General features: G+C 41.8%; 8 protein-coding genes across 8 annotated transcripts; 4 read left to right on the top strand and 4 right to left on the bottom strand.

Moving 5' to 3' along the window:
• Positions 1-661: 661 nt before the first annotated feature.
• BCR41DRAFT_395715 (mitochondrial carrier domain-containing protein) lies at positions 662-2,464 on the bottom strand (the record flags this gene model as incomplete). The annotated part of the gene is made up of 6 exons (XM_022028749.1): positions 662-1,029; positions 1,112-1,239; positions 1,373-1,806; positions 2,027-2,116; positions 2,295-2,350; positions 2,458-2,464. The coding sequence occupies 6 exons, from the start codon at positions 2,462-2,464 to the stop codon at positions 662-664; spliced, it is 1,083 nt and encodes a 360-aa protein (XP_021881822.1).
• A 1,166-nt stretch (positions 2,465-3,630) lies between these two features.
• BCR41DRAFT_421674 (hypothetical protein) lies at positions 3,631-5,459 on the top strand. The gene is made up of 4 exons (XM_022030062.1): positions 3,631-3,711; positions 3,814-3,942; positions 4,038-4,636; positions 4,756-5,459. The coding sequence occupies exons 1-4, from the start codon at positions 3,641-3,643 to the stop codon at positions 5,436-5,438; spliced, it is 1,482 nt and encodes a 493-aa protein (XP_021881821.1). The 5' UTR covers positions 3,631-3,640; the 3' UTR covers positions 5,439-5,459.
• A 274-nt stretch (positions 5,460-5,733) lies between these two features.
• On the bottom strand, positions 5,734-6,774 carry BCR41DRAFT_386083 (hypothetical protein). Its single transcript, XM_022027755.1, has 4 exons — positions 6,646-6,774; positions 6,289-6,466; positions 6,047-6,103; positions 5,734-5,917 (listed from the first exon to the last, which is right to left on the bottom strand). Exons 1-4 carry the CDS (start codon positions 6,666-6,668, stop codon positions 5,762-5,764), a joined length of 414 nt encoding a protein of 137 aa, XP_021881820.1. The 5' UTR covers positions 6,669-6,774; the 3' UTR covers positions 5,734-5,761.
• Positions 6,775-6,869: 95 nt separating this feature from the next.
• Positions 6,870-8,145, bottom strand: BCR41DRAFT_352497 (hypothetical protein). The gene is made up of 2 exons (XM_022023961.1): positions 8,000-8,145; positions 6,870-7,854 (listed from the first exon to the last, which is right to left on the bottom strand). Exons 1-2 carry the CDS (start codon positions 8,080-8,082, stop codon positions 7,095-7,097), a joined length of 843 nt encoding a protein of 280 aa, XP_021881819.1. The 5' UTR covers positions 8,083-8,145; the 3' UTR covers positions 6,870-7,094.
• Positions 8,146-8,585: 440 nt separating this feature from the next.
• BCR41DRAFT_370243 (hypothetical protein) lies at positions 8,586-10,228 on the bottom strand (the record flags this gene model as incomplete). Its single annotated transcript, XM_022026517.1, has 2 exons — positions 8,586-8,810; positions 8,912-10,228. 2 exons carry the CDS (start codon positions 10,226-10,228, stop codon positions 8,586-8,588), a joined length of 1,542 nt encoding a protein of 513 aa, XP_021881818.1.
• Positions 10,229-12,870: 2,642 nt separating this feature from the next.
• BCR41DRAFT_386081 (hypothetical protein) lies at positions 12,871-13,770 on the top strand (the record flags this gene model as incomplete). Its single annotated transcript, XM_022027754.1, has 1 exon — positions 12,871-13,770. The coding sequence occupies one exon, from the start codon at positions 12,871-12,873 to the stop codon at positions 13,768-13,770; it is 900 nt and encodes a 299-aa protein (XP_021881817.1).
• A 1,940-nt stretch (positions 13,771-15,710) lies between these two features.
• Positions 15,711-20,437, top strand: BCR41DRAFT_352492 (chitin synthase-domain-containing protein). The gene is made up of 2 exons (XM_022023960.1): positions 15,711-16,336; positions 17,386-20,437. The coding sequence occupies exons 1-2, from the start codon at positions 15,907-15,909 to the stop codon at positions 20,355-20,357; spliced, it is 3,402 nt and encodes a 1,133-aa protein (XP_021881816.1). The 5' UTR covers positions 15,711-15,906; the 3' UTR covers positions 20,358-20,437.
• A 427-nt stretch (positions 20,438-20,864) lies between these two features.
• On the top strand, positions 20,865-26,080 carry BCR41DRAFT_321867 (hypothetical protein). Its single transcript, XM_022021453.1, has 6 exons — positions 20,865-22,426; positions 22,576-22,759; positions 22,870-23,217; positions 23,329-23,888; positions 23,993-24,623; positions 24,747-26,080. Exons 1-6 carry the CDS (start codon positions 21,064-21,066, stop codon positions 25,945-25,947), a joined length of 4,287 nt encoding a protein of 1,428 aa, XP_021881815.1. The 5' UTR covers positions 20,865-21,063; the 3' UTR covers positions 25,948-26,080.
• Positions 26,081-26,159: the final 79 nt, after the last annotated feature.

The following is a 26,159-nucleotide window of genomic DNA, read 5'->3' as shown; positions in this document are numbered from 1 at the left end:
AAAATAAATAAATAAATAAACATTTTCACGTGATATAAGCCAAGTTTATTTCTATGCCCCTTTCTGGCTCCCACTTTTCTGGTTCTACTCTTCTCGATCTACCCCCTCTCATTCCTCCCTTCTTGACCCATCCTTCTTGATCTATTTTTCTGCTTCCACCCTTCTCGAGCTCGTCCTCAGTCAAAATCAGACTTGAAAAGTGAAAATGGATGACTTGCCATATTTCGGCTGAGGATAAGAAGGGTGGGATCAGGAGTGGATGAGGAAGGGTGGATCGAGAGGAGTGGAACCAGAAAGTGAGGGGCAGAAAAGAGGGATATGCATTGATATTAAATTAAATCTGCTTTTTTAAGTCCTGCGCAAATTCTCTATAAAATCGATCTAGAATCTGTTTCCTGATAAGTTTGACAGAGTATCTCTTTACAATCCTAATGTACAATCAATCTGTAACCCTCAGGGTCCATTTCACTATATACTGCGCGTAGGAGCATATTGGCTCATTTTTAAAGGAGTGGCAGGCATCCCGGCTTGACACACATCCTCCTTTTTTTTTTTTTTTTTTTTTTTTTTTTTTTTTTAAAAAAAAATGAACTAAAAACCTGTGTAGTGGTCAAATCTAATCACTGTTTTTTTAATATTTCACTTTAAATGTCTAAGCAATCTAGTCATTTCTTTGCAGCTCTGCCATCACCAGCTCGTAGACGAAAAAGGTCACTGCATTGACTGGGAAAGCACGTAGGACTGCCGGTGTCATCCCACGCACGAATACACCCAAGCCCTCACTTCTGTAAGATCGTAATGCGCAGTCGACCATGCCCTTGTATGGTACTGAGGATGATACTTGTGAATGTCCTTGACGGCTTGTCTGGTGCAACAATCCTCCACGCTGATCTGTATGGGTCTTTGAGAGGAGGCTAGTGGTTGGAGTGGGGATGCGGGCAGCCGCTGTGATAGGAAGTGTCCGGATATTGCTGTATGGGTCTGTAGTTACAAGGTGTGGTTGTGTCTGAAGTCTCGTCTTGATTACATCTACAAAAAAAAAAAAATAAAATAAAAGTTAGCCAAAGTTACAAGAAACTGATCTTTTTTTTTTTTGCCTTGTTGTCTTTACCTAATGGGTATACAGAAACCCAAGAACAAATTCCTGCAACACCTCCAGCAAGAAGCAGCTTCCATGTGTTGATTCCACCTGTCTCTCCTGGTGGGATTTCTAATGCCCTCTTCAGCCCTTCATAAGACCTATTTAAGGCAACAGCAACAATATATAAATAATAATAATAATAATAATAAGACAGTTAGATTGTCACTCTTTTGTTGTTGCTTTGATAAAATACAAGACATATTAAAATAAAGAGTCATTAATAACGATTACCAAAAGTATACTCCGTATCCAGGAGCGTCTCTAAGGATGGTGACGAGACCTCCTTGATAGAATCCTCGGAGTCCAAACCGCCGAAGAACATCCTTCGTTACTTGCCACGAGCTCGATTCACTCATGATGGCACGTTGTGCTGCAGCTGAGGAAGTAGGATCCAGACGTGAGGCGATCACCTGCGCTCTACATTTGACCAGCTCTGTGGGTGTACTGACTAGGAAACAAGCAACGCCCGCTACAAATCCTGCTGCAAAAACATGTGACAAAGACTGGTATGATTCTGCACCATTACTGGCATAGAACGGTGACACAGGAGAGGGTGAAAGTGTCTCGAACAATCGCATGGATGCCGAGTATGATGCAAAGAGGATCGAATTGAGTCCCGCCAAGCCAATGATGGGTGAGGTGATACCCTTGAACAATGATCCGAACTGTTTTGTTTTCCAGGTTTAATTTCAGAAACGTTGCACAAGACAAAGATGATACTTTGAGTAAGCGTTTTCTTCTTTTTTTTTTTTTTTCCCCTCTTTGCAGAATCATGCATGTCACTGTTGCTGTTGTTACTGTTGTTCATGCTTTCTATCAGCTTTTACTGCCAAGCTCCAGACTTTCTTTTTTTTTTTTTTTTTTTTTTTTCTTATCAAGACTTACTCCTTCATTTTGAACCATGCTAACCAAATTGTTCTTGTTTGTAGAAGCATTTCTGGCTATGTCCGAACCGGCTTGAGCTTGTAACCGAACCTACGTTGATCAAAAAAGAAAAGAAAAAAAAAAAAAAAAGAAAAAGCATATAGGTTTTGAGAAGAAAAACAAAAAAAAAGACACTGTCGGATCGCAATTGTATTGAATATGTTTCCTGATTAAACCAAGACAAATCTCCCCGTACTAAACTCGCTCAGTTTTTGATCGATTTACTTACCTTGAGAACATCCAGAGGACTTCCGACAATCAAACCTGCTACTCCACTGATATAACCTATTTGTAACAAAATGAAAAACAAAACAGAAGAGATATAATATCTTGGCTAATTTAGTAAAGAGAAACAGACAATCCCTTGCAACGATGATAATCAAGATCAAAACTCCACATGGCAAATTCCGTGCGACATGTCAAAGAGAAAAAACATGTGCAATTGAAACGGATTAGACCGGAAAGGACAAAAATGGGGGACAAAAAAAAATTTTTTTTTTTTTTTCAAGCGATCCAAGCATGCATATCATAGCATGCATAGAAAAAAAAACAACAATCCTTTGAAAAGAATAAGGAGAATGTCAATCCACTTGCCTGCAATGAAATCGTTAACGCTGCTTGCTAATGGTTCCAATAGATCAGAATAGACATTAGAGGGTTGTTAGAAAGCCATAAAAAAAAAAAGTAGAAGCGAGAATGTAGCGGACATGAACCATCTGCGATCGAAGGTTACCCATGATCTCTATTCCTGTCTGGTGACGAGCAATTGATAAAGTGAATAAGAGGTATTTAATGAGAATATATATAAGGTAGGAGTGAAAGAGTGGAAAGGAAGAGCGGAGTGAAGACGTTATACACAACTCTCGAAAGACAATGAGATGAAATAAAAAGAACGTTGAATGAGCAAAATGAAATGAGAATGTAAAAAAAAAAAAAAAAAAAAAAAAAAGAGAGAGAGAGAGAGAAAAAGATCGATGACATACGATACTCTGAAAGAGCACTTTATAGAGATGACGGGCAAATCATTCAGCCTTTGCTTGTGGAGATTAAGACCGGAGAGTAACTTTATTTCTCATAAGGGTCGTATGATAGGGATCATGATTCCGACTACATGTGTCACTGTCATCACTTTGAAGCGAACTAAGATCGTACCCTCGACCATTGCTGCCAGACTTTGAGTCACTTTTCATTCGTATCTCCTAGGCCGATCATAGTGTAGTGTCAGTCAGCTATGTTCAGCAAACTTTACACCAGGAACCTGCTGCTAGTCCTTTCCTTAGAAAGATCGGGAGATCTCCATGCATCCCACAGGTTGGAAATACTACTTGGCTTTAGATTAGGTTCTTTAGTATAACAATTCCCCCAATGTTACTCCAAAAAAAAGCTCTTGCTTGGCCCAAATGATCAATGTCAGATCCCTGTCCAACGGTATGTGCGCCACCAAATTAAAAAATAAAAGTTCAGGCACAGACATGCAATGATGAAAAAACGTCTGTGGGTAAAATTTTGCACGTGATATTAATTGATCAACCCTGTGCTCACCGCAAGGCGCAGCTCATTCTATAATTCATTAGCATGGATGCAGCGGATCAGGACGACAATGACCAACATCCAGACTTTCGTACCCTTCTGAGCGGCTCCAAAGGGTACATCATCTCCATATCACTCAAATGATTTTATTTATTTATTATTTTTTTATTTCTTTTCTTTTTCTGAGCCGTTTATGTCTAACAGTTCTTTTCTAACAGAGGCAAGGATGCTTCATCTTCACAAGCTCTACCAAGTAAGCAAGGCAAAGAGTCCCAGAACCCAGCTTTACTTGAAGAGAAACTTGACGCCTACTTTCAAGTTCTTTCTGAAGAGCGTCATGCTGCTGAGTAAGTAGATTCGGAACGAAATATTACCATATAATAACGTTCTGAGATCTTTATTTTTTTTTTTTTTTTTAGTAACACTCTTCTCTTTAAAATAGACGGACATTTTCCTGTGCTGTCTACGACCCGGGGCTTGGTTTGTTCAGGTTGACAGTAAATAGAGGGACGCATTTTGTGAGCATGGGACATACTCTACATGGGCAAATCTATCTCTATCCAGAAGAGGCACTTTATCTTGTCGATCGTGGATCATTCTTGGTTGACTATCATGGCAATAATATGACTGTGCAGCAGATGTGGAATGTCTATCTCTCACAGGCTCAAGCTCAAGCTCAAGCTCAACAGACTGTTTCAGGGAAAGAGCGCAAGAACAATGCCTCAATAGCAATGGATAGATACATCACATATGCATATCTTAAGCGACTGGGCTTTATTGTCATTAGACCTGGGACCTATGATAGCCATGTACGTGGATCTGGAGCTCAGGATAAGCTAAAATCACAAAGCCAAGCGCTCATAAGGCCCTGGACAAGCGTTTTGAAATGGTGGTCATTATTCTGGAACTATTTTACTGCATCATGGAGAGGAGCAATAACAAGCATTGTCGGGCTAGGGCTGAGATTGGGATCCATCCCAACTATCTGGAATAGTCCCTCTAGCCGACCTCTTGTTGCTCACAACGATCAGCTGTCTTACAGTAAAGCATTATTCCTCTTATTTTATTTATTTTAATTTATTTTATCTTTTTTTTTTAAAAAAAAAAAAAAAAAAAAAAAAAAAAAGTCTAACGTTTTTTCCTCATTAAATAACTCCTAGATCAGATTTTACAGAAACTACAGATTATACCCACGATGCGCCTTGTCCAACAGACACCTACTTCTGATCCTGCTCTTGATCCTGCTCGTGCTCCAGCTTCTGCTCCTACTCATTCAGAAAAACGGACTCATTCCACAGTCAGTGGTAACCAAGACACCATAGATATCAATGGAAATCATAGAATTGATTTTGATGTTTACAAACCTGCGGGTACTTTTAAGAAGCGACAACCAGGTATTCCAGATTATCGAGTTGTCGTTGTCCACGCTGATGCTTCCTTGCCTTCTCTTGATGAACTAAAGGGTATGATGAGTGGTCAACCAGATCCAGCGCAGGAAGAGGTCATATCTCGAGATGTTTTGGCGAGCAATACTGCTATCGTTACATCTACTACTACAACACCTACTACCACTACTGCAGCTACTCCCGCTACCACTTCCACTACTCTTACTCCTGCTACTACTCCTGCTACTACTCTCGCTACTACCACCACCACTACACCTACAACAGTAGCTACTGCTACTACCACCACCACCACCACTACTACTACTACTACTGGATCCAAATCTGATAAAGAAAAAAAGAAGAAAATCGCACCAGAATGGCCCAAAGTTCTGTTTGCAGTTGTTGATGGTGGTCAGGTCTCTTTTATTAACATGTTTAATATCAGAACTGCTCCATAATAATAAACAAACTACTTGGAGGCAAAAATAAAAAAAAATAAATAAAGAAAATAGAAAAAAAAAAAAAAATTAGAGACTTCAAGTATGTATTCTCTTTCTCATTCCTCTTTCAATGAGAATGAGCCTATAAATTTGGTGGCGCGAGACTCAATTGCTCTCTGCAAGGTAATATTACGGCGTATGGTCTAAGCTTAGAATATGTAGCCAGGAGAACATCCTATTTTCTTGCATATGCATGGTTCATTTCATTGCACTTTAATTATCCGCTTGTATATCTGTATATAATATATTTATTCATCAAATTAACAGACATGTATATGCAATTAACGGCGGTATATGAAGAAATAAGCAAAGAAAAACACGAAAATGCAAAATGAGACCATATAGCACATGTATCGACCATTCTGTGTTGATGCCATGACCTTTAGTCGTGTATACGTTGTGTTCAATAATCCTCCTGTCCGTCCAAAGTCTTGATCCTATTTTAAAAGTGAAAATTCATCCCGTAGACACATAGATCAAAGGTGAATTCGTAAGCTCATTGAACCCCCCTTCTGCTTAAAAGATATATTCCTGAGTAAATAAAAGAGGAAGAATAAAAGCCTTACCAATTCACTAATGAAAGTCGTTGAATCACGAACTTCTTGTCCAATGTCCATTGTGATCTACCAAACATAATAAAAAAAAAATAAAAAATCGTTGTTTTTTTTTTTTCTTAATTCCTTTTTCTTCTTCTTCTTTGGGCATTATATAAAACAGTAAAAGCACGCTCCATAGTTCCAACGTCTTTTTCTTATTTTTTTCCATTCCTTCAAAGACATCGTCCTCATTTTGCTACTCCATGTCGTACCTTCTTTAGCATTGCTACCTTGGAATGCAATCCGGAAAGCTCCTCATCGTTTTGACTTTCCAATGAAAGTAATTCCCGGTCCGACATGCGTGCTGGGTCATAAGGTGTGCTTCGCCCTGATGATGATGGTGTGTTGCTCTCAGCAAAAAGTTGATTCCGTTGCCAGGCATTTTGCTGCCTATTAATATAGTAATTATTATAAAAACATTTCCATGAAAGGACGAGTTTGCGTTAGGAAAAAAAAAAAAAAAAAAAAAAAAAAAAGAGGTGAAAGAGGAGGGTTTAAAAGTCTACATGGAATCGGGAATCTCTGCAGTCTATGATGGAGTTTTTTTTTTCTTCGACTCCACGATTTACCTCTGCCGTGTGCTGTAAGCCATGTCTATTTTTTTTATTGAAAGTGCTGGCGATGGTTTAAAGCGGAACCAAGAGCTGAATGGACAAAAAAGAGGAAAGAGGCAGTCGAAAAACGTGGAGATGGGAGAAGGAGCTTAACATGCAAAAAGCCTATTTTTATTGAATATGGGATTGCTGGATCAATTTGATTCGCACAGACATTGAGAGTCAACGTGCTTAAGGGTCTTTGTACTCAGGAACATCTGTCGTACTTGAATTGTTTTATTTTTAAAAAATGTATCCTCCCTCTTTCCTTCGTCAAGCAGGAAAAGAGGATATTAAATCGTTAGCGACGGTAATGCGATGCTTTGTCCCAGAAAAGGAAAGCAAAAAGAAAAAGAGAGGTAACTTGATAGATTGGTTGATAGGAAGGTAGGTAGGTAGATAAATAGGTAGAATAGTAAAAGCAATCACCAGGATGCATCTTCTGATCTTTCTGCCATGTAAGAGTCTAAATCATTGTCAAGTAGACTTGCTGCTGTATGGCTGTTGGCCATCATATATGAATCCAATTCCGAATCCAGGCTCTTTACATCGGGCTTTCCAGGTTTTGCACCCTTAGCCTTCCCAGCTCCTTTTGCTGTTGCCTTGCTAGCATTTGCTCCTTTTTGTTTTTGTTTCTGTTGCTGTAAACCGTTTTCTTTCTTGTTAGATTGTAGCTGTGGACTTGATGATGACGACGATGTACTTGAGCTCTTTCCTGATTGTTTCCTTCCAGGACGATTTCCTAATACCATCGCCTTGTGTCGATTAGATTGAGTATGATTAGGGTGATTGCTGGTACCCTTGATATTTCTAGAAACAGGCCCTCCTTTCTTTCCATTTCTGCCTTCATGGCCTGGCGAGCCCCCAAGAGCAACAGCTGGCGCCAACAGGAATTCATCCGTTACTCCTGTTCCGCGTTCCTGCATGGCTCTAGCCAGTCCTCCAGGGGTGTGAAGACCCTTCCCAGAGGCTGTTAAAGACAGTCCTTTAACTCCTGCTCCTGCTTCTATTCCTGTCCCTCCTCGCTTGTTATTTGTAATAATACGTTGACCCGTTAGCCCTGATGGGGAGGTTCCTGTTTTGTAGCCAAGACCTAGTCCACGACCACCGACAGGGTCTGCGCCTGCCACAGGTTGATTGACAATCGTGATACCACTGTTGCGTGCTTGAGCAAGTTTTTGAAACCTTTATTTAAGCAACAAAAAAAAAAAAAAAAAAAAAAGGTTAGCGAAAGTAAACCTCAATGAACACTCATTCATTCAACCATTCTGCTTGTTAATCCTTTCATCTAATCATGAATAAAAAACAATTATATATATAAAAGACATGCCTAGTGCTTAGGGATCCTCCAGGACCATTCTTTGATCCAGTAGATCCAAGGTATAGAATCTGACCTTGTTGCTTTGCTGCCATGAAGAAGAAAAATGAAGTTGCGATGGAGATGAGAGAAAGTGGGAAGAAGAAGAAGAAAAAAAAAAAAAAAAAAAAAAAAAAAAAGTGTGAACAAGTGAGTGAGGAGCAATGAGGAAGAGGAGCCAAAAAAAAAAAAAAAAAAAAAAAAAAAAAGTTCTTTCCTTTTCTGTGAAAATTAAACTTTTCTGATGGCATCTCAGCCGCAGAAACATACCACAGAGAGTAGCCTACAGCACCACAGCTATTACTTTGATACACATATTTCGTTCACAATGTGGTATAATGTAAGATGAATAACCTACAGTGGAGCATGTGTATATATCCATTGACATATTAGAAAATAGCCATTGACAATATCTTTTCTTTCTTTCTTTCGGAATCTTCTTTTTATTATTCACACGGTATAAATAACGCCTGCAATTTGCATTGTCTGCCCCACATTTGGCTCGGAAGTTTTTCTTTCTTTCTTTCTTTCTTTCACTCTTCTTTTTTCTTTCTAAAATTTATCCGCAAAACACTTTAGCCTTGCCAATGATCACTCCATTCGTGTCAACAAAGCATGGCATCACGCACACCTTGACCTTGCCACCTTCCTTGCTCTTGTGTGCTGGTACCATCCGCTCAGGATCAAAGTCTGTCTCATTAGAAATCACCTGTGCTACAATCTCTGCATTCTGACTCCGCATCGTCAAGCTAAGCTCAATAGCTTTCGTCACCATATCCAGCACCTACAAAAAAAAAAAAAAAAAAAATATGAACTTGTTAGCATCATCTCAAGCTGTTTGGATATTAAGCTTTTTTTTTTCTTCTACTTCTTTCTTCATCATACCTTTTGATGTCCAGACCAGTTATGGTACAGGCGCTCTAGTTTAATTTCAAACCCTTTAGCAATCCGTTGTGCCTCTTGAGTTGCATATGCTTGAGCAACCGGTGCCCTGGCTGATAGGAAACATAACTGTTGTCGGAAGCGAACTGCCTGGTCATGGAAATTGTTTTCCACCATCCACTTATGGATCGCACCATACTCCTTGCATAGTTCAAATCCGACATAAAAAGGTGGTCCATTAAAAACCTCCTCCAATAGAGTATCCATGATGTATTTTTCCAAGAACATATTGAGGATATAAGGTTGAGTGTTTCCAAACTTGTACTTTTTCTTGACAAGCAACTGTACCTCCTCCACATTCAAGTTTGCAGCTCGGTCACCTGCAGACGATTTAGTTAATTGGAGGATGGCAGCCTGGAGCACACGGACTCGGTTCTCAATCGTGGAATGGTCGTCATCTGTAGCACGGATCTGGCGGACATCATTCAAATACTTTGATCGAAGCTCATCCATCTCCTTCTCACGCTTATGTACTAACTCTTGAAGTCTCAGTCGATCCTGCGTCACTTGTGTCAGCGATTGATGGAGCTCCCGGTTCTCCTGAGACTTTTGTGTCAACGTCGTTCGTAACTGGTTCACTTTGGCCTGAGACGATTCTTGAGACTTTTTCCAACTCAAGACTTCATCTTGAAGCTTGCGTACATCTGCTGAGAGAACCAGCTCCCCAGAGTTGTTGTTACTATCATTGTTGCTATTACCACCATTGTTCATAGGATTACCGTTGGCAAGACCATTGTTGTTCATGTTCATATTGTTATTATTGATGTTGTTATTGTCCATGCCATTCTGATAGTTGCCACCGTTGCCACCAAGGCCTGATAGGTTCAATGTCGCACTTGTCAATGCATTCACGTCGTAACCACCAGGATTGGGATTTCCATTGTTGTTGTTATTCATGCCATAGTACCCATCCTGACCATTTCCACCACTCATGTCCATATGTTGCTGCTGCTGCTGTTGATATTGATGTTGTTGATCACCATCCATGCCATATCCTCCATTTCCGGCATTGTCCATATTAGGTACAGTATATCCTTGGCTCTGCATATCATTCTGCTGTTGTTGATAAGGATATTGAACAGTCTGCGAATTGAGTATGGACTCATTTCCATAAGAACCATGCTGTTGCTGCTGGTATGGTTGTTGATGTATTTGTTGTCCACCCTGGATGCCGTTATTGATCGAGAGATTATCGCTCTCCCGCGAAGAGGGTGGTGCATGCAATTGCTGAGAGAACTGTTGTTGCGGCTGTTGGGACATGTAGTATTGCTGCTGTTGTTGCTGTTGTTGTTGGACTGGATCCGCGTTGTTGTTCCTTGGGCTATTGCCCGAGCCAGTATTACTAAGGTTAGCGTTGGATATGTTACTGATGTTACTTCCGTTACTCATGCTCATTGTAAATCCTCCCTGACCCTGGCCCTGGCCCTGGCCCTGACCCTGACCCTGACCCTGACCCTGACCCTGACCCTGCCCTTGACCTTGGACTTGACCTTGAGCGGGAGCTTGCTGCCCCTGTTGTTGCTGTTGGCCGCCAGGTCTAGGTGCCATACTCATACCGTTAACGGATGAACCTCGATCGGATCCACGGCCTGGAGAGGTTGGTTGTGGTGGAGCCAGAGGATCTTCAGGTTTTTTCTTGCTCTTGAACAGATGCATCTCTCGGCTGAAACAAAAAAAAAAAAAAAAAAAAAAAAAAAAAAGGAACTTGCAATTAAGTCTGTATATTTCACACAACCCTACGCAAGAGATGCAGGAGCAATGGTACGCTGTGAGAGAATGAGAAAGTAAGTGAGAATGAGAATGAGGGTGAGAGTGAGAGAGAATGTGAGTCGTTGATGAAAGACTGTTTATGTGAGAATGAGTAAGTGAGAAAAAGAAGTAGGCGTAAAAAAAAAAAAAAAAAGTGGCTGTAAAAGCTGGCACAGATGAGTGCAGAATGGATGGGATGGGATGGAACGATAAAATAAAATGGCGATGACGAGAGAAAGAGAGAGAGAGAGTTGAAAGGAGCGAGATGATGGCAAAAAAAAAAAGGTTCTCCTTCTCTTCTCCTAGTTCGTATTTCCCTTGTCCCCTTGCCGTTTAGGCAAAAGGCAAGCAAGAATGCGCGCGCCCTCACTACAGGCTCTTGCACTGCCATTCATCGTGTGTGAATGCGTGTTATTGTTTTTTGACTATGGTTCTTTCCTTTTGCTACTTGTCAGCCTGTCTGTATATTGCTATTATCATTTTGGACAACTGCAAACAACAAACAACTACAAGCTTTACTTGTGCTAAAGGAGCTACGGTGCTATAGTAACTATGGGAATATAGAAGTGTATACATGCCAATCTACAAAAGAGATGAATGACCATGTCGAGCGGAAATGAGCACATTCACTGTCAAGTGGTGTGTGAAAGTCTATGCCGCGCGCGTGCGATAAGAAAGACTTTGTGCAAGTCATTTATTACTTTACTAAAATCCATTCTTTTTTTACTTCACGCGCAATCATTTCTCAGTTTCGTATAGTAGTTGTATTACTGTATTGTCATCATCTACGCTTGTTCCTCTATTTCTTTCTCTCCATCCCACATTCACCCAAAAGAAACGCGTCAAGTCTTTGAATAAGTCTATAAATCCTTTTATCAATTTTTTTTTTATTCTGAGCAATAGTTGAGTTGAGCCCCTACCCAAATCCAAATCCACCGCCTGAACTTTTTTTTTTTTTTTTTGCTCTTGCATACTTTTGCTTTTATTCTGTTGTGTAGAGTAGATGAATACTTGGTTCGGAATACACATGCTTCGCTTCAATATCAATAAAGCCATGCATGCAACCCCATGCGTCTTGTGTCTCTGTGCGAAACAAAGGAAAAGGAATCTTGACATTCTACATCTCGCCCCCGAAATCTCGTGTCTCACCTTTTCTTACAATCCAATGCTGTGTAACTCTTTTTTTTTTTTTTTTTTTTTTTATTTCAAATTTATTTTTAAAAAAAAAAAAAAAAAAAAGAAATGTGGAACCCATTCACGCACGTTTTCAGATTTCTCTTTATGCCGTCAAGTAAAGAAAGTGTTTGGATTTCTTTTTGGAATCAAATGAGAGATGTGGTATTCTTTTGACTTTTAAGCATCACAGCCTACTGGCGGGCTGAAAGTCTGGAACGTTTTCAATATTTTTTATTTGTCAGATCGCAATGCTAAAATTAAATACGTAGCCGCTTTCTTGGGAGCGAACTAATACCCATAAGTGAGCACAAAGGCTAAATCGCCAATGATGTTTTTTTTTTTTTTTTAAAAAAAAAAGAAAAAAAGAAAGAGAGACGCGTTGCAAAAAACGTGTTCTAGTGTTCTAGTGTTCCAGTATTCTATTCCAGGTTACGCGCATTCATTTGTAGCCTAGGACGAGATCAAGTGACATTGTGGGGTAATGTTCATCAGTAGTGATCCTGACAACTTGACCTCCATCTTCCTTTTACTTTGGCTTAAAAAAAAAAAAAAAAAAAAATATCAGCACTTAATGGTTCTGTTCATTAAAGAAAAAAAGGACCCTTTTTTTTCTTTATCGTATAAACAGGCCAAGGCGATATCGAGCAAAGAAAAAGAAAAAGAAAAAAAAAAAAAAAAAAAAAAAATTGCCGGATCTAAATCTCCGTTCGTCTAGTTGAAGCTGATCAACTCTTCGACTACATTTGTTAATATCCTTTAAACACTTGCTTGTGAGCTTCTTTTAATGAAATAGAAAAACATCTTCTGCTGATGTCAAGTATAAATGTAGTTTGAGCGATGGCACCATTATTCGTCAGACACTTTCCTTTACTGCATCTCTTCCTTCTTTAAAACAGCAAGTTCATATATACACATTTATCACCAACGAAAACTAGCAAACAATAAAAAAAAAAAAAAAAAAAAAGAGAGATTTTGTCATGCTCAAGATCGTTTCTGCCGTTGCTATCATCGCTGTCTATGCGGTTCAAGCCATTCCATTGAGAACAAGCGATTGTCCCGGCAATGTTTGCCACCAAAGGGCTAATTCTGGGAATGTGAATGTTGGATCGACTACAAACATCGTCCCAGTAACTCAAGTGATCCCGGTCACGCGATATCAACCCATAGTCAAGGCGTATGCACCCATCGTCCAGTCAGCCTGCCCGGTCCCTCTTGCGGAAGGCATGGACTTTCAATCCCTGGGAGGTGGTGAGATGCCTTCTATGGAGGGCCCTGCCATGCGAATGTTCAAGGGTGATGATTTTGGACGTATGGGCCATGCGAGCCCTTCGAGCCACGGCTTAATGAAGCGCAATATTGTCAAGAAGGAAGAGATGAAGGAGGAGATGAAAGAGGGAGAGAAGAAGGAGAAGGAGAAGGAAACCAAGGTCGAATGTATTCCCTCTGCAACTCAGAGTTGTGAGCAGAGTATCCCTGCTAGCAATGTGGATATGGGTTCAGTTGTCACTGCCAAGCCCAAGAATGTGATTCTGCCTTCTACTGTTTATCAGGGACATGTAAAGGATAAAGGACCCGAGATCATTGCTGCTTCAGCAGAACATAGGGTTCTCAGTCAATCGAACGTGAACTTGGGTTCTGATACTCGTATCCAACCTCTGACCAAGGTGAATCCGTCAACGATCTATCAACCTTCGGTTAAAAACAAGGCCACGATTGTTGAGGCAGCACCATGTGCGGACCAAAGCTTGGATCGTTCCTCGGTATCTATGGGTTCGAGCGTGTATATCCGACCAAGCACGAAGGTGGAGCCTCTGACGGTGTTTGAGCCAAAGATCAAGTCGCTCCCCTTCATTATCTCTGACGAGGGATGTTACTGAGAAGGGAAACAAAAAATGAAATGGACAATGGTTGCAAAAGATAGTTTTGCTTGCTTTCTAGTTTTGTTTTTAATACACGTGCAAAGTAATGCTGTGTCTAAATGGTGTAAGATAAATCATTGGCTTGTGCACAGCAATAGACTTTATTCGTGTTTTAGGAGCCAGACTATGCGAAGGGGTGAATGCGTTTTATGTGTATGTACGGTAGACAAACACAACGTGTTCATGTACCTCTCTGTCACACACATTGAAGTCCATGCGTTTTGGCAGCATGTACGCCACGATCACTTTTTTTTTTTTTTTTTTGTATAAAAATATGCATGTCTATGGTAATGGTCGAGGTAGGACATGTTACCCTGACAAAACTTTATTCAAAGAGTCGATTTGGTCGAAGCACCTCTGAAAAAAAAAAAAAAATAAAAGCTAAAAATAAAACTAAAATCACTTGGGCGCAAACCAGTCAAATAAAGAGGGTAAAAGTGTGCCTGAACATTTGATTCGAACTTGATCCTAGATCAGACAGAAACCTTTGGGATCCCCTCGCCTTCACTTCAATCCCTATTCCCTCTTACCACTTTCTCCACATGGGTATTTGAGATTTAATTATCACATTTGTATTTATATAATTTGATTAAGAAATAAGAAAAGATAGAAAGAAAGAAGGAAAGATAAAAAAAGAGTCCTGAAAGATATTATATCTACATGTTATGTTTTACATATTTATAAAAATAGGGTCATCCACACCCTTGTTTCTACTGTCTCTTTGTTCCAACATTGAAATTAGATAAGACAGCCATGGGTTACTTTGCCATCTTTCAGATTAATATTAATATTAACATTACATATTTATTTATATAATTATATATAATTAATATTAAACATATTAGACAATGCTTGGCCATTGCTCACTTTTGATCCGACCTGGCTCGTGGGACAAGATAAAGTGTGAATACACTGTACGCGTATAAAGTTTTTTTTACATGTACATGTAACCCAGCTGCAGTCTAGAGTCCAATGGGACCCTCTTTTTCTTTATTTGGTTCACACTTGCTTGGTTGGCAATGGGATTGATGAGTGAATGGAATGGAATGAAATGGGATGAATAAAGAAACATGAATGAATGAATAAAGGAGAGTTGAAAGGGCTATAACAGAGACAGAGGCAAAGATAAAGCAGTATTGAATCGAGAAGAGTTACAGAAGTTATATACAAATCTACACAGCCTAGCCCCTCTCCCCCCCCCCCCCCCTCCTCCCTCCCCTTCCTTTAGGTATCACACGTCAACGTAGTAAGTGCAGTGGTGGTTTTTCTTTATCCATTGCACTTTTTGTTGTCAACAGTTGCTACAGCCATGACTTTGTCCTTTTTGGTGTGTTTTCTTTGTTAGGTGTCTTTGCAATTTAATGGGTGGAACAATAAAATTCAGGTCCCGTTTGATCTTCAAGCTAAACCCAGTTTAATTAATTTTTTTTTTTTTTTTTTTTTCTCTTCCTTTGTCTACTTTTTACCCTTGTTCCTCTTCATCCTTCTCACCCTTCTTCTTCTTCATCCTTCTCACCCTTCTTCTTCTCCACTCTCTCTCTCTCTCTCTCTCTCTATTCCTCGGTAACAGACAATCATCTTTCTTCATCCTTCCTCCATCCTCTCTCTTTCTCCTTCATTGATTCCTTCTTTCTATCTAAACAAACATCATCAACAGTCAAGGGAGACACTTTTATTCTCATTGACAAAGAAGAACAATACACACAAAGATACATTTATCTACTCCCTTTTGCCATCACTTTTTTTTTTTTTTTTCTTTTTTCTTTTTTCTTTATTCTTTTTTGATCCATCATCCGTCTCTAATAACCTTGGACTGTACAACCCGCCACTCATCAAACACTTTAAATCAACAGGGGGGGAAATAAAATCGTTTGAAAAACCTAAAGTACACCCGTTCTGTCTACCTCCCTTTTTCCTCTTCCCTTCCTCCTCGATCCTCCCTCAATCCTTCCATCTTCTTACGACATCAACCACAACAACAACCAAAAAAACAAAAACAAAAAAAAAAAAACTCTTTGCTCAATTGATCAACCAAGGGCGATATAGTCTCATCCCTTTCACTCCACACTTTGCTCTCCCCAGGACAGTAAGAGTATGACTGGGGTTCCCAATGGAACAGGCGCACGATCTGTGCATGGCCCTGGCGGAGGTCCTCCTGTTAGGAGTGGCACCCTCCGCCGGGGAAACACTCTGAATCGTGGCAAGACCCTCTCCCGTCCCGATCGTTTCCAGACCCCAGAGACGATGTTCAAGAAGCGGAAGGAGGACGAACCAGCATCCTGTTGGGTGATCTGTTCTCGAATCATGACCTGTTGGGCATTGCCACCGTTCTTGAAGATGTGCGGCATGTCCGACAAACAGGTTCAACAGGCCTGGCGAGAGAAGGTCACTTTATGTCTGATCATCTTGTTCATCGGCGGTATCGTTGCCTTCTTGACAGTCGGATTCTCCTTTCTGTTGTGTCCTAGCAGTGACAGACAAGGAGCACAGACATTTGTTCGATATGCAGATGTGCAATCCCAAGGTAAAAAAAAAAAAAAAAAAAAAAAAAAGTCTTAAGGACTTTAGTTATCCTTTTTCTTCTTTTACTGTCCTCCCTTTATCCATTTCATAATGATTGGATTTGGACAAGCAGTAATTCTTGATGGGGAAGGAAAGGGAAAGGGAAAGGATTGGATTGTTAAAAAAGACACAGGGCGAAATAGACAAATGGGAGAAGGGGAGACAAAGAGTCGATTTCTCAGGAACAACGATGCTAAGCTTGCTCATTTTGGAGTAAAGGAGATAGTCTACTGCTATAGCGCCTCTCAAAAGCAAAGGAAAAAGAAAAAGATTCAGACAGTCATTGTTCAGATTCTTGGACTATATTGCTCGGTCCAGAATAATCAACTTTGCAACTAATCCAAAAAACACTGACCATCAATTGGATATCGAGTTATCGTTCCAATGAAAGATCCAGCCCAGGAACTAAAAAATCATCCTTGGGATTACAAGTCCGAAATCAGAGATTTTTTTGAAAAGGGCCCCTGTCCACTTTTGTCTTTGCTGCCCTGCCCTGCCCTGCCCTAACTTCTCCCTGCAAAAGAAGAAAAAAGAAAAAAGAAAAAAAAAAAAGAGTCGTTGTCTGCTTTGTCAATCAAAGCTGGGTATTTCTGTTGCATGTAAAGTGTTACAACATTCATTTTGTATCACATTGTGTTGCACCACACATCAATATCCCAACCACAAATACACATTCACACACACACATTTACATACACACACACACACGACCACTTCCTGTCCCTTCATTGTAACAAATGAATTAAAAGAAAGAAAAAAAAAAGGGGGGGAGAAGATCGAGTTTTTTTTTTTTTTTGTGAGCCTTTCTTTGACATGATTTTCTCATTATTATGAGCCATGTGCCATGGAAAGCTGAGCATTTTTCTTTCTTTCTATTTCTCATGTTTATTGTTCCGACACCAATGACCATTGATCACCTTTAATTCGCGCCGCTCCCAATTGAAGGAGAACCATCATGTTTAATTTAAATGACTAATATTCAATTCATTTCGTAATGGGGGAATACTTTAGGCCTATATGGAATTAATGGAAATATTTATGATTTCTCGGCCAGTGACGCAACCTACCCTAAAGACCTTTTCCTCGATGATTTGACCCCAGGCCAGGACCTCAGCAATTTTTTTGCCAAGGATACTCCTCACTGCATCGGACTCGAATCTGCTGCAGCAAAGTTCGACAACTGTTTGGCTCCAGGAGGCTGTCCCGGTGAAATCACAGCCACACGAGAATCTCTTTATTCAAAATATAAACTTCGTCAGGTTCCCAAAAAAAAAGCTGGATATGACTGGAACCAGATGGAGAGAAGTGAGCTAGCGAATTATATGGTCATTGACGGCAATGTGCTCAACCTCGACAAGTACTTTGCATTTTATAAATCACCCATCCCCAACGATGAGCTCGATACAGTTTTGCGTTATGTCAGAGATCTACCCATGCCCGAGGGAGGACGGGATGCTACAAAGACATTCTTCAAACGCGAATCCCTCAAGAATTCAGCCTCGTGCCTGGTCGAGAAATTCGGCGCTGGCTTCATTGACAAGGCCACACCTGGATGCTTTGCCTCGGACCTGTTCATGTTTGTGTCGTTAACAGTCGTGCTCGGCATTGTCATGTCTCGCTTTGCAATGGCCATCATCTTTGACTGGTTCTTGTCCGCTAAACTCGCCAGACCACCTTCCAAGGCAAAGATCCACAGTAGCTCTTCCGCAGCCTCCTCAGGAACAACGATCGTCGCCTCAGCACCCGGAAAAGGCTTGTCGCGCACAACAACCCCAGTAGGCGGTGAGGCTACCTTTGAGGATCTGCACACAGTCATGCTTGTCACTTGTTACTCTGAAGGAGAGGCTTCACTCCGCACTACGATCGAGTCCCTTGCGGGCACAGAGTATCCGGACAACAAAAAGCTGCTCTTCATTATCTGCGATGGAATCATCACAGGATCCGGCAATGACCGTTCCACCCCAGAGATTTGTTCTAGCCTCATGGAACTCGACCCCGCCTTCGACTCGGACCCAACCCCTCAATCCTACATTGCTGTCGCTGCTGGATCAAAACAGCACAACCGCGCCAAGGTTTATGCTGGCTACTTCCGCTGGAAAAACCATCGTGTCCCAACAGTCCTTGTTGTCAAATGCGGAAACGAAGCAGAGCATGATAAACCCAAGGCCGGAAACCGTGGCAAACGTGATTCTCAGCTGATTCTGATGAACTTTTTCTCGCGTGTTACCTATAACGATCGGATGACTCCCCTGGACTATGAACTTTTCCGCAAGATCCAACATCTGATGCAGGTCACCCCGGACAAGTTTGAGATTGTTTTGATGGTGGACGCAGACACAAAAGTATACCCAAGCTCATTGAAGTTATTGATGAACTGTATGAATAACGATCCGTTGATTATGGGACTCTGTGGGGAAACCAAGATCGCCAACAAACGTCAGTCCTGGGTCACGGCAATTCAAGTGTTTGAGTACTACATCTCACATCATCTTGGAAAGGGATTCGAGTCAGTCTTTGGAGGTGTGACCTGTTTGCCTGGATGTTTCTGTATGTACCGTCTCAAGGCACGCAAGGGAGAGGATTGGGTACCGATCATTACAAAGCCCGAAATTGTTCAGGAATACTCCCAAAACATTGTCGACACCCTTCATCAAAAGAACTTGCTGTTACTGGGAGAGGATCGTTTCTTGACAACATTGATGCTTCGTAACTTCCCCAATCGTAAGATGATGTTTATGCCTCAGGCTATCTGCAAGACTGTTGTGCCGGATGAATTTAACGTGCTGTTGTCTCAGAGGAGGCGGTGGATCAACTCCACTATTCACAACTTGTTAGAGTTGGTTTTGGTTCGTAATTTGTGTGGAACGTTCTGCTTCTCAATGCAGTTTGTGATTTTCATGGAGTTGATCGGAACAGTGGTCTTGCCCGTGGCCATGCTCTTGACTGTAGTCTTGATCGTGAACCTGTCTTTGATTACGATTACCAACTTGGCTCAGGCTGCACCTCTGATCCTGCTTGTGTTCGTCCTGACGATGCCCGCTATCCTGATCTTGCTCACAACCCGCAAGCTGATTTACGTCGCCTGGATGTTTGTGTACTTGCTGGCGCTCCCAGTCTGGAACTTTGTCCTTCCTTTGTACGCGTACTGGCACTTTGATGACTTTTCCTGGGGTGAGACCCGTAAGGTGCAGGGAGAAGCCAAGGGAGAGGCACACGGTAATGCAGATGGGATCTTTGACTCATCCAAGGTACCTCTCAAGCGATGGGATGATTATGAGAAGGCTCGTGTTCGTCAGGCTAAACGGATTGAGCGCGCAGAGCGACAGCGTATCCATGGATCACCCTTCTTACGAGGTCTCAGCAGTTCTCCCAGTATCTACACCGAAAATGGTGAATCCAAAACGGAGGTCACGCCCGAGCTTGGACCACAGCAACATCACTTTGACTATAATGGCAGACAGGCAATGACTCCACCCTTGGCTGGTAACCCACCTCGACCTATGATGATGGGAAGCCCTCTTGGACCTTTGAGCCCCAATACCCCAAGCAACAATGGATCAACTGCATCTCTTGTACCAGGACCTCATCGTCAACCATCCTTCCACCAACAATCGTCACATTGGGGACAGGGATCTCCTAATATGCGCCCACACATGTCTCCTTCTCAGGGCTGGCAGCAACAGCAACATCCAATGTCGCCTCCTGGTGGTCCTATGATGGTAGCCCCTGTGCCAAGACATCCTCCCACTATGGCTGGTTCGCCTATGATGCGTCCGATGCCCAGCCCTGGTCCAGGTTGCAGAGCGTTATCGCCCCCAACTGGAACGCCTAGCCCTGGTCTAGGCTATAGAACACTGTCACCCCCGGGTGGAATGCCTAGTCCCGGTCCAGGCTACAGAACAATGTCACCTCCGAGCGGAACTCCTATGCACTCTGGCAGCATTCGCTTGGCTCCTCGTAACGAAGGGCCCATGTCGCCTTAAATAAGGATATATTATTATAGATATCTCTCTCTCTTTATTTTTTATTTCTTATTATTTTTTTTTTTTTGTACAGTAACTGGTTTCATTCTCATATTCCCAGTATCTCCCTTATACCCCTTTCTCATCATTTTATCTCATTTCATATCTTTTTTTCTTTTATGATATAGCATTTATTACGGATCTATCATGAACTTAAACAGACAAAAAAAAAAAAAAAATAAAAATAAACCACATTATCTAATCACTTTGAACATTTATTTTTCTAGATTGGGTTAGTTTTTTTTTTTTTTTTTTTTTTACATCTTTACAGGGTCTATGGAATAGGAATAATAAAGGTTAGAAGCCAAGAACTGCGGGTGGCTTATTAAGCGATTGAATTGCCGCAGTGAAGTTGTCAGAGTCAATGATCAAAAAAAGAAATTATCCAATAGTGGAATGAAGCCTCATTTGCGGTGTAGTGTTTTACTTGTTCAGTACATGTAACTGAAACGGAAAGGGAGTGGACTTTTTATCTTCTAGGTCCTTCTTTCTATCTTTCTCTCTCTCTCTTCTTCTTCTTCTTCTTCTTCTTCTTCTTCTTCTTCTTCTTCTTCTTCTTTCTTTGCCCACCTTACACTCGTGTCCTTGTTTCACAGAAACAAAAAGCGCATATTAAACAATAACAAGGAAGAATAAAACAATTCCAGAATCTCACATTCAGATCTCCATGGGTGATTCAGCTAACACTGTCAATCATGGCCACTCAAGTAACAACACTACCAACAACAACACCACTAACAACAGTGCTGCCTCAGCTGGAACTGGTATGAGCAATGCCTCAGCAGTATCAGGAACTGGAACTGGAACTGGAACTGAAGGGTCAGGATCTTCAAAGAAATCATTGCCAGCCAAGGGTAAAGGCAAGCTCAACCCAGCTGCCAAGGATTATGTCCCTCAAGCTGCTCTAGTCTCTCAGGAAGGCTCCTCTGCAGAACCATCAGGATCGAATAGTAATAGCACTAATCCACGGAATCGAAGTAGACGTCAAGGTAATTCAGTCCATAAATCAAACAATAACGCCAACGGTAGAACGATAGTAAAGGACAACAAACCTTCAGATCATGCTATCGGATCTGCATCCGTTGACACTACCACCTCCAATACCAATGCCGATGTCGATGCCAATACCAATACCAATACCAATACCACCAACAGCACTAACAACAAAAGCAAGAGCCGTCGCAGACGTACGCCAAAACAAACCCCCGAGAATCGTTTCAGTGGTGGTGGTGGTGCACGCATCGATGACGACGAAGATGATATTGAAATCAATATGGAGCGTCCTGTTGAGCCTTCAGAAGAAGGAGAATCGGTCAGGAAGAATCAATCTGGTGCTTCTGGATCTGGATCTGGGTTAGATCGTCGTCGTGAAAGACGTCGTAAAGGCAAAGGCAAAGACAAGGAAGCCAACATTACCGCATCTTCATTATCATCATCACCCTCGCCATCATCAACTTCCGTATTAAAATCACATCAGCAAAGTAGAGGCGAAAACAGGGGAGGATCACGACGAACTAAAGAAGATGGAGCAAATAATACACAAGCAGAAACATCTTCTTCTAATCCCCGTAGATCTAACAACAATAGCCGATACAATAACAATAGCAATAATAGTAGCTCTCAACAAGGCGATGGTGAAGGTAGCAGCAGCAACAATAATAACAATAGACGACAGAGAAATCGAAAGACAGCTGATCAGGGTGGTCGTGCATTTCCTTCTGCAGCAGTAGCATCGTTCAACGGCGCAGATCATCAGCAGCAGACAGGAGAGAGCTCTAGGCCTCAACGAAATGGTCCAAGGAACGGACAACAGCAACAACGGTTTGTTCATTCCAGGAAGTCTGTACGAAAGGCGGAAGAAGATAAAGATCTGATGGCTGCGCTTACGACTGGCCTTACGAACTCGACGTATGATTGTATGGTTTGTTGGGATGTCATCCGGCCAGCCCACAAGATTTGGAATTGTCAGGTCTGTTGGGCTGCATTCCATCTGGACTGTCTTTCTAAATGGGCCAAGAAATCGTCTGAAGGTAAAAAAGAGGAAAAGAAAAAAAAAAAAAAAGAAACTTTGGGTTAGGATGGCTCTGCTATTTTAACATGTGTATAAAAGGAAAAGGAGAGACGACTAATTCTGTACTCTGTGTCGTATTGGGGGGTTTTTTTTTTCTTTGATACTTAGATGCCAATAATAACGGAACTGGATGGCGCTGCCCTGGATGCCAGAACACTCAGATGTCGATTCCAAAGGAGTATGTCTGTTTCTGTGGAAAGGTCAATAACCCAGAGTTCAACCGTTATTTCACTCCCCATTCCTGTGGGGAGCGTTGCGGTCGCTCTAGAGAGTGTCCTCATCCATGTAATATGTAAGTCTTTCTATCTCTGCTTTGCTGCGCTAAACATTTTATTTTATCTATTATTTATTTATTTTTCACACATGAATTGGTTTTACTTTTATTTTTACTTTTTCCTATAGTCCTTGCCATCCTGGGCCATGTCCCCCATGCAGTGGTCTCGGCCCTATTCAATCATGCTACTGTGGAAACGATACCTTCCAACTGCGCTGTGTTGACACAGATTTTACATTCCAAACAGGAAGATCATGCAACAAAGTTTGTGATGAGCTTTTAGGATGTGGAAAACACACATGTTCATCTGTTTGTCACCCTGGGCTGTGTCCACCCTGTGAAGAAGTAGAGGAGCAGCAATGTTACTGTGGAAAGCATCAACGCCAAGCGCGCTGTGGCGATGGGGAGCCTAGAACTTCTATAGTAGATGGCAAGGATGTGACAGGATTTTATGGCTGTGAAGAGACCTGTAATAGGTATGTTGTGAACGTTTGAGGTCTTTTTTAGGATCATGGGCTTCCTCTCTCTATTCATGAGATATCAATTCAATCGATCTTAACTGTTTATCTATTTGATCTCAAAATTAGGCCTCTTGCATGTGGTAATCATGAGTGCACCAAGGGCTGTCATCCATTAGATAAAGAGTTAGGGCAATGCCCTGCCAGACCTGAAGTAGTCAAGACATGTCCCTGTGGATCAAAGTCCGTCGAGGTTTTGTTGAAGGGCAAGACAAGAGAGTCCTGTACTGACCCGATTCCTGTCTGTGGAGGTGTTTGTAAAAAACCCTTGAACTGTGGACATCGCTGCATGCAAAAATGTCATCTCGGTGAATGCTCACCATGTAGGATGAAAGTTGAAGTGAACTGTCGTTGTGGATCCACCAGGGTCCAGAGAGTTTGCTCAGAGTTGGGTCTTTATGGAGATGAGCTCCCAACGTGTGACCGTCTGTGTAGGGGCCTTCGTACCTGTGGCAAACATGAATGCACGAATCGATGTTGTCCTGGTAAGAACAAGACGAAAACAGGAAAGATCGATCCTGCCGCTTTGGAGGCCCATACTTGTCCGTTAGTGTGTGGCAAAAAGCTCCAATGTGGTGTTCATACCTGTGAAATGTTGTGCCACAAAGGACATTGCAACCCTTGCCTGCGTAAGTTTTTTTTAATGTCCTTTTTTTCTTTCAACGGTCATTTGGGTATGCACGTTTTTGGAATTGATTTGATTAAACAATCTGTATTTTGTTTTTAAAAATAGGCGCTTCATTTGAAGACCTCTCATGTGCATGCGGCCGCACTGTTGTGCAAGCTCCTATCCCATGTGGCACTCCTATTCCAAAGTGTCGGTATAGTTGCACGCGTCCACGCGCTTGTGGACACACTTCCTTCTCCAACCATCCTTGCCATCCCGATAGTGAGCCATGTCCGCCCTGTATTATGCTCGTACCAAAAGAATGTATGTGTAAAAAGACCCTTATGCCCAATGTACCTTGTCACAAGAATAACCCATCATGTGGCAAGGTCTGTGGCAAGCGACTGGATTGTAACTTGCATACGTGTATCAAGTCATGTCACTCTGGCGGATGTCTATCACCACCAACAGATGTCTGTCATCAGCCTTGTCCCAAACCGCGCAAGAGCTGCGGACACAAGTGTGGTATGACATGTCATGGTGACACACCATGCCCTGAAGATCAACCTTGTTCTGTGATTGTACCTTCAAGCTGCAAATGCGGACACTTGACAATGGAATCGGCCTGTAATGCGACTACAGAGAATCCATGGGATGGCAAACCAAGAATCATCAAATGCAATGATTATTGCTTGATCGCAGAGCGTAACCGACGAGTTGCTCTTGCCCTCGAGATTGAGGAAGGAACGCATGCACCGTAAGTATCTGAAAGTGTGTTTTTTTTTTTTTTTTTTTCTTCTCTTCTTCTTCCTCCCAGAAAACGAACTCGTTGTTTAAATATCAACGTTTTATTTATTTATTTATTTACTTGTTATTTTAGGGGTCCTCGCATACCTGAATACGATGATTATGTTTTGGACTATGCTTCTGCTAGTATGGAGTTTACGCTCAAGATTGAGAAGCAATTGGCAGAATGGGTTGCAGATACTTCGAAACCGATCCTTTATTTCCCGCCAATGAAGGGCCATCGCCGCAAGTTTGTTCATGAGCTCGCTGCTCACTACAATGTCATCTCGGAGAGTGTGGATGTTGAGCCCTATCGAAGTGTCAATATCATGAGACAACATAACACATCTGTGCCTGACCTGTTGGTCTCTCAAGCTTGTCGTCAGAGACGATCAACTGGGGCATCCTCTTCTAGCAGTGGCACTACCAATGCTGTGGAGCAACTTCGGAAGCCAACGATCAAAGATCCCGTGAATGCGATCTACTTGCATGATTTGGCCTTTGGACTTACACGCTCAGAGCTAGCGGCACAATTGGCGCCCATTTTCGGGAACATCAAGTATGGCATCCGGTGGTTGACAGATGATGACGCTGTATTGGTACCACATCCTGGTTCGATGCAGATGGATGAATTAGAAGCTGTGCTCATCCGCTTACGAACAGGGATCAAGGCTGCGGCTGCCAAGAGCAATAACCTCTGCGATCGAGTTGAGTTGTGTTGGGTCAATAAGGAGGGAGAGGTGGTTAGTCATACAAGTATTGGGGGTGGATCTCAAAAACGATTCTTCAATGCTAGCCAGGGTAATCAATGGTTACAACAGAAACATGCGCCTGCAAAAGTAGCAAATACGTTTGCATTATTGGATGATGATGAGCGTATTGCGGCAGCCAAAAGGGCCGAAGAGGAGAGGATCTTGAAGGCCAAGGAGGCAGCAGGAACATTGAGTTCGGATGCATGGGATGAGGAAGTAGCAGGTGCTGGATCTATATCATCGTTGCCACCATCGGTCCTGACAGCTGGTGGATCTAGCTCGACCTCAGCTGAGAGCAGTAGCAGCGGCCGTCATTCAAAGATGAAAGATGATTTGGCAAAGTTTGTGGTTATAAAGGAAGGGGAATTTACAGACGAGGTAGTGGATGACTGGCAAGAGCTGCTAGACGATGATGATGAAGAAGAAGGAAATAAAGAAATTGAAGAGGAGAAGGAGAAGGAAAAGGAGGAGGAGAAGGAGGAGGAGAAGGAGACAGCAGCTGAAGTCAAGACTGAGTTGGCTAAGGAAGAGGATGAACGGTGAGAGCCGATGGTGTGGTCAGAGTAAGTTGCAAAGCAAGGAGTAAAGCAATAGATCAATAGAATGGTCAGCAATATATACAATAAGCAAATCGATAAAATTGATATTAAAAATAAAATCCGACAAGGAGATAGACATGTAAATACAATTAAATTAATCTGGAAAATGATCAATGAAAAATGAAAGAGGAGCGCATTTGTTTCATTTTCATTCCC

Source organism: Lobosporangium transversale (assembly GCF_002105155.1).
Source record: "Lobosporangium transversale strain NRRL 3116 chromosome Unknown BCR41scaffold_16, whole genome shotgun sequence".
NCBI lineage: Eukaryota > Fungi > Mortierellomycota > Mortierellomycetes > Mortierellales > Mortierellaceae > Lobosporangium > Lobosporangium transversale.
Note: the sequence above shows the minus strand (reverse complement) of the source record. Positions and strands in the feature narration are given on the sequence as shown.

What these genes read in the sequence shown, in the direction of transcription:
- BCR41DRAFT_421674 (XM_022030062.1), top strand. Translation starts at nt 3,641, where the DNA reads ATGGATGCAGCGGATCAGGACGACAATGACCAACATCCAGACTTTCGT. An exon ending in CTTCTGAGCGGCTCCAAAGG is followed by an intron (nt 3,712 to 3,813) that starts GTACATCATCTC and finishes CTTTTCTAACAG; the next exon opens with AGGCAAGGATGCTTCATCTT. An exon ending in GAAGAGCGTCATGCTGCTGA is followed by an intron (nt 3,943 to 4,037) that starts GTAAGTAGATTC and finishes TCTTTAAAATAG; the next exon opens with ACGGACATTTTCCTGTGCTG.
- BCR41DRAFT_386083 (XM_022027755.1), bottom strand. Translation starts at nt 6,668, where the DNA reads ATGGCTTACAGCACACGGCAGAG. An exon ending in GCTTACAGCACACGGCAGAG is followed by an intron (nt 6,467 to 6,645) that starts GTAAATCGTGGA and finishes CTATATTAATAG; the next exon opens with GCAGCAAAATGCCTGGCAAC. An exon ending in AGGTAGCAATGCTAAAGAAG is followed by an intron (nt 6,104 to 6,288) that starts GTACGACATGGA and finishes TATGTTTGGTAG; the next exon opens with ATCACAATGGACATTGGACA.
- BCR41DRAFT_352497 (XM_022023961.1), bottom strand. Translation starts at nt 8,082, where the DNA reads ATGGCAGCAAAGCAACAAGGTCAGATTCTATACCTTGGATCTACTGGA. An exon ending in GGAGGATCCCTAAGCACTAG is followed by an intron (nt 7,855 to 7,999) that starts GCATGTCTTTTA and finishes GCTTAAATAAAG; the next exon opens with GTTTCAAAAACTTGCTCAAG.
- BCR41DRAFT_352492 (XM_022023960.1), top strand. Translation starts at nt 15,907, where the DNA reads ATGACTGGGGTTCCCAATGGAACAGGCGCACGATCTGTGCATGGCCCT. An exon ending in TGCAGATGTGCAATCCCAAG is followed by an intron (nt 16,337 to 17,385) that starts GTAAAAAAAAAA and finishes GGAATACTTTAG; the next exon opens with GCCTATATGGAATTAATGGA.
- BCR41DRAFT_321867 (XM_022021453.1), top strand. Translation starts at nt 21,064, where the DNA reads ATGGGTGATTCAGCTAACACTGTCAATCATGGCCACTCAAGTAACAAC. An exon ending in TGTGAAGAGACCTGTAATAG is followed by an intron (nt 23,218 to 23,328) that starts GTATGTTGTGAA and finishes TCTCAAAATTAG; the next exon opens with GCCTCTTGCATGTGGTAATC. An exon ending in ACATTGCAACCCTTGCCTGC is followed by an intron (nt 23,889 to 23,992) that starts GTAAGTTTTTTT and finishes TTTTAAAAATAG; the next exon opens with GCGCTTCATTTGAAGACCTC.